Source organism: Montipora foliosa, chromosome 2 (assembly GCF_036669935.1).
Source record: "Montipora foliosa isolate CH-2021 chromosome 2, ASM3666993v2, whole genome shotgun sequence".
NCBI classification, from domain to species: domain Eukaryota; kingdom Metazoa; phylum Cnidaria; class Anthozoa; order Scleractinia; family Acroporidae; genus Montipora; species Montipora foliosa.
In genome coordinates, this window is record NC_090870.1 from 17,962,934 (window position 1) to 17,969,245 (window position 6,312).

General features: G+C 41.6%; 1 protein-coding gene across 1 annotated transcript; it reads right to left on the reverse strand.

Annotated features, from left to right (window-relative positions):
- Nucleotides 1–4,862: 4,862 nt before the first annotated feature.
- Nucleotides 4,863–5,747, reverse strand: LOC137991279 (uncharacterized). Its single transcript, XM_068836391.1, has one exon. The coding sequence runs from the start codon at nucleotides 5,745–5,747 to the stop codon at nucleotides 4,863–4,865; it is 885 nt and encodes a 294-aa protein (XP_068692492.1).
- Nucleotides 5,748–6,312: the final 565 nt, after the last annotated feature.

Consider the following 6,312-nt stretch of genomic DNA (forward strand, 5'->3'; position numbering starts at 1 on the left):
GTAATGATTAAGACCCAATAAAAAATGGTTGCAATGACAAATTGACAATTCTTCATTTATTCTCATTCTCGCCTTTTTATGTCTGCACGATGAAGAGCAATGGGTTGTGACCGAGTTTAACTACTCACTACTAAACAACAGATTACATCCTCGATGATCCCATCAGCGAATAAACTGACTCAATGCCCTCTTGAAAATGTCCATCCGGTCTTCGTACGAGCTATTCACTCAGTGTATCCCTAGTTCCTGACTCGCGTTTCTCTTCCTGCTACAACCCTGGTCAAAACGTCTTGGGACACTTACGAAAATGAGGCGCGAAAACACACCTTGCTTATGAAAAGTGTATTTAACCTGTTATAAATGGTTGAAAATGTTGTGGAAAGAGCATGTTTCTGCTGTCCCCCCTTCCCCTCAGCAATGTTGATTGTGTTGAAAAAGATTTGAAGCCATAACGCCAACACTAAACCAGGGGGGACGGGGGAAGAGAAAATGCGTCATTTTCACCAGCTGTTGTGTTAATGTCCCAAGAGTATTGACCAGGGTTGTCTGAAAACCCCTTCTATTGGAAAAAGTCTTTTAAACGTTAACAAACGTAGATAAAAGTTGTGGATTCGTAAGTATAGTAAGTTCAAAAAAAAAAGGTTGCCAGGTATTACTAAGTAATTGTTATTCACTTCGTGACCCGAGGCACATAGAAGAACAGACTCGAATGCTTATCACGAATCTGTGACGTACTCATTTTCATGCATGGGGAGTTTCCTTTCACTGTCAAAAGTGTACAAAATTCGTGACTGGGAATGCCTGCATCTCAACCTTTTCTGTATAACAAGTCATGTACTTTTAAACAGTCATCAGAAGTTGCTTGGTAGCTTAATTCGGGATGGTTTGCGACCAGAAAATAACAAGTGTGCAAACAGCTTTAGCGTTGTTTTTACGAAAGTACAGGAAGGCATCGTACCGTGAAATAGCAAGAGAATGTGGGATTTCCAAGTCTTCTGCTGCTAGAATTTGCAGCGACAATCCTCCGCCAAATAAGGACGCATCAAAGTCAAGTAACAAAGGCGGGAGACCACGGAAAGTAAGTCAATGTAGTGTGCGAAAACTTGTCCAGGCGCTAAAGGAGTTTTAAGGGCAAGAAACTGTAGAAACATTACAGTTAAAAGCATAGTGGAGCAAAGTGGGCTTAATTTCGAAATGGCAAGTAGGAGAACATTTTCTCGTTATTTAAATGAAAGTGGTTACTCATATTTGCAAGCGAGGAAAAAGGGCCTTCTTAGTGAAAATGGCCGCAAGTTGCACGTATGATTCGCTCGCAAAATGACGCTGCCTGGCGCTAGACGTTTGCACGTGCTCGTAGCCATTGCTTACGGAAAAGGGGTAATACTAACAGTACCCTATGAAAAAATGCACGGAAGTTTCTTCGCTCAGTTAATTAAGAGCCATTTCAATATAGTGTTTGGTCGGGCAGGGCCGAAAAGAAACGCAGGATGACTCTTTGTCATGGATAACGACCCTAGCCAGACAGGCAAGCGTGCAAAGGAGGCCCTAGAGGAAATTGAGGCAGAGTTACTTAAACTTCCTCCTCGCTGCGCAGATATCCATTGCATAGAAAATTTATTCAACCAAATCAAATGTCACTTAGATGAAGAAGCTATAACACAGAATATTACAAAGGAGTCATTTGAACAGTTCACCGCACGGGTTTTGAGAGCCTTTGATAATTTTCCTATCGAGGAAATCGATAAACTAATTTTAAGTACAACTCGCAGAATTGGAGCTGTACTGGCGTCCAAAGGTCACAAAACAAAATATTGACTGGAGTGCTTCGATACAGCGGTCCACACTACCTATTACATTTTCCATGACTTAAGAAGTTTTTACTCAACGTCAAGGGCAACTTTGTTCCATTTCAAGAACCTGTGATGACTATAAAATTGCTCTGAAAGGTTATTTTAGGAAAGGGCACTGCGTGACGGATACGTTGAACAGTTCTCACCTTATTTCTCACTTGTCTACGAGGCCGTTTTGTTTGAATTGTAATTCACAGAGAGCTATATTTCTTGAAAATAAACTCTTGTGTGGCTTGTCAATGTCTTAATTTTCTTTTCCCCTCGTTTCTTGTGAACATTTCTCACTGAAACGACTATCAAAGATTAATTAAAGTTTTCGTTTTTTTTTTTATTTCAAGGTGAGAAATGTCGATTTTTTTCACATATCTGCAGGAATGGGAGAACAAATACCCGTTTTATCACAAGGGCATAACAGAGACTTTCTTAGCACTAAAATAGCGATAACAAATTGACAATACCTTCAAAAACCACTTTTCTCTAATGAGAAATGTTACTGATCATTACTGAGAAATGTCTCAGTGTCTCTATAGCAACGCATCGTTGCGTGCATTGTCCAAAATAAATTTAGCAAAGCAGCGACCACATGGAATTAACTCCTGCTGTTCCTCTGGTGGTATTTGGTTCCAAAAGTGGTAGAATCTCCACCTCACATTCATCATACGAGTGTTAGTGCTGTCAATTGCTCCCGCTTTAATTAACACCAAAGGAGCATCAGAGGTGGCGAAAAATGGGGTGTCTACATTTAATTCCAAATCTCAGCTACATACGTTTTTCGGGGTGGGCAAGTGCACTGTGTCACCTTCCAGGGCCTGTAGAAAGTCAGCCCAGGCAATAATTTTGGGATGCCAGCGGAAGTCATTGAGGAAAATTACCTCCGCGTCCTCTGCTCCTAGCCAAGCAAATGAACCAGTGGCGGGGTTACAAAAGGTCTTATAAATGACCTTCAACGGAGCTAAAATAAATGATTTGCCGCAATTTGTGTCGCCATAAATAAAGATATATCTGTACTTTCCTCTTCCCTTACTCAAAGCGGTGTAAATTGCGGTACAAAAATCTTCTTTTGTAATATTGTGCCTTTGCAATAATTGGTGAGCTGCTTCTAACCACCTCCCCCCACAACCATGGACACATTCGCCTGTAGTTTGTTCTTGTAACAACTCGATCCTGGTCTTCTTAGCCCGGAGACACTTCGCCTCGGCTTCGGCAAATTCTATCGCTAACTCGATAGCTTCCTCTACTGCTTTATTTCCCGGGTTTGCGATAAACTGTGACAGAGAACTTTTACCCTCTCCATTTTGTTCAACAGCCAAGCAAACGAGTTCCAGCCGTGACGTTATACCCTTGTGTTGAACTATCTGACAGACATTGTAAACACTGAGATGCTCCGATCTTTGACTTCATTTTTTACCCTGGCCTTTACTCTTGTCTTTTGCCTTTCTTTTCCGAGAAGTTATCGCAGCTTCAGTCTGTAGAACCGCATCAGTAAGGTCAGGATGTCCAGAGGAGTGTAACGCTTCACGATCTTCCTTGGTGACATACCAGTAGGCTGTGTAGTACGAATTATGGTTGTGACTAAAATTCACTTGAACTCCAAATTTCTCGTCCAAGTAGTTTTGTACTTGAAGCCATCTCCCGCGCTTTGCTAATTTTAAGGCCATATGGTAATGATATAGATTCATCTCGTCTCCACTCGTACACTCATTGTTGTTGTTATGTGCCTCGATGCAAGTAACCCACTGTATTACTCTAATGCAAAAATGCTGCCAGGCTTCTACAATAGCTGACGAGAAACTCTCTTTACTTGGAAACTTGATGGTATCTGCACGACTATACGTAATTAGATATACTATTCTTTGCCTTGAAGGATCCAACAATGCCATATTTTTTGGGAAAGAAATCAGACTGACTGGGTTCAAGTGTTTATTTTTACTGCAGCTGAGAAAGATTGATTCCTTACACAATTAGTGCTCTATGACGCACGCAAATAAATAAGCACATTATATTTTTAACACCCTCCCAGGCGGCCGAGATGAGATGACTGTCATAGATATCTTACAAGAAAATAGATACGGCTTTTAGGAAACATTAATGGGACAGGTTCTTGATTTTCTGAGCTGCAACTTGCGCTGCTGCTCGCTTAGGACGGGTTTGCTTATCGAGACAAATTTTATGCTCTTTGTTGAGTGATGTCTGCTTAGTCAACTCTTTCTTTTCATCTGAATGTGAATCTCTAGTGGATATAACTAGACAATTCTCTGCCATTGCTCACACGCAATGACACTGCTCTTATCAGATCATCTTTTGCACGATGTATTTTTATGATGGAACCAAGCCTCCACTGATTGCATGACGTGTCATCATGTATCAAGACCACGTCTCCAACTTTGATTTTTTGGTTATAACTCGCTCTCCTCGTCCAATGATGTTCACGAAGGCTAGTAAGGTATTCGTTTCTGCACTGCCTCCAGAACATCTGCATTAGCCGTTGGTGATATCTGAATTTCTTTGTAAATTCATTTGGCGTCAAATCGTTTGGCAGGTATTCAGGATCTTCCTCTGTTGATTCTGGGCAGGGAAAGTGCCAACAATCTGTGACCACATAAAAAGTGTGATGGCGTCAGGGGTGGACCATCATCGATATCACCATAGGTGTATGTAAGAGGTCGGCTGTTCAGTGTTGCTTCGATTTCAGTAAGCATTGTCGCAAGCTCTACTGCATTTAGGGAGGCTCTTCCGATCGTTTTCTTTAGTCTTCGCTTCATCAATCCAATCATTCTTTCATAAAACCCTCCCCACCACGGCGCTCTTTCCGTGATAAATTGCCATTTTATAACGTGGTTTGCAAGGAATTTCTGACACTCTGCTTCCTAAGTATTTGAGTTTTTAGAGGTTGTAGTACTTTTGAACTTGCTTGGAATGTTTTGGCGTTGTCGGAGATGATACACTCTGGTACTCCTCTTCTACTCATAAATCCTGTGAATGGTTTAAGAAATGCGTTCGCGGTATTGTCTTCTACGAGTTCCAGATGTACAGCTTGAATGGCTGCACATGTGAATAGAGAAACATAACATTTAGAGGTTTCTGTTTTATTGTTGCAGACATACAAGCGGCCTGCATAATCAACTCCTGATACTTGAAAAGGTTGGGATCCATGACCCTTGGCTGTGGTAGTGGTGTAAAGTAGACCGATCGAAAAGGTCTTCCCTCTGCTTTTTTGCATGTCACACATTGATGTAAGATTCGTTTCACCAGCTGTCGTCCTTTCAGGATCCAATAGGTCTGCCGTAACTGGGTAAGTGTTTCACGGACTCCAGCACGCATGAGCATCAAGTGGGTTGCTCTTATGATGAGTTCAGCTAAGTATGTGTCGTTCGGTATGAGAATCGGGTATTTGGTATTGTCTTGTAGTGGCGCGTATTTGAGTCGACCGCAACAACGTAACAATTTTTGTTTGTCTATGTAGAGACCAAGTTGACTGACTAAAAGTGGAAGGCTCGTCATTCTGTTTGTCTGAAGTTGGGTTATAATCCCGCTATACGCGGATTGTTGAACAGCTCGTATCAATGCAGCTGGTGCTTTTTTCATGTCTGAGCTTGTAATCTGAGTTTCGAGTTCAGGTCCCTTTCTTAGTCGACTGATGAATGTCATGACAGTAGCTGTAACTCGTATTGCTTTAGTTAGTGTACCATATTTAGCAATGTCGATTACATTTAGGAGATTTGAACTCTTGGCTGTTGTCGTGAGATAGGAAATTGTTTGCGCACTTTCGGTTGCTTCATGTTCTTGTTCTTGTATCTTTTTGTGTTGTAACTCTGGCCACTCCGTTTTTTCTTTGGGTAACCATGAAGGACCCTTAAACCAACTTGTCGTTTTAGAGAGAAATGTTCGACTGTCCATTCCTCTGGTCAATAGGTCCGCTGGATTAGAAGCTGTAGGGAAATATTCCCAATGGGAACTACTGGTCTTTAATCTTCGCGACTCGAGTCTGAATAAATTGTTGTTGAAGGTGTTTGGAGGATTTTATCCATGCTAATACGATTTGAGAATCACTCCACATGTAGTATTCTGTTATTATCAGCCTGGGTTGTAAGGTCTGTGATAGAAATTCCCATAGTTCAGCTCCCAGCAAGGCAGCAAGCAATTCTAGTCTTGGCAGAGTGTGTTGTTTGAGAGGGGCTACCTTGCTTTTTGACATGACAAAGCTCCAGGTGTTGGTTGTTGTTCCTCTGAGGTAAGCTACTGCTCCGTACGCTAGCTGACTGCTGTCGCAGAAGATGTGGAGTTGTGCCTTTTCGTTATCGTTACTGAGGTATTGTCTAGGAATTGGTAGGGAAGTGAGTTCTTTGATTTCACTTAGCCATTTTAACCATTTTTCTCTGTAGTTTTGTGTGAGTTCCGTATCCCATGGTATTTACATCTTCCATAGTTCTTGCATCATCATTTTACCTTTTGCTGAAACTGA

Coding starts and splice junctions, on each gene's coding strand:
- LOC137991279 (XM_068836391.1), bottom strand. CDS start 5,747: ATGGACAGTCGAACATTTCTCTCTAAAACGACAAGTTGGTTTAAGGGT.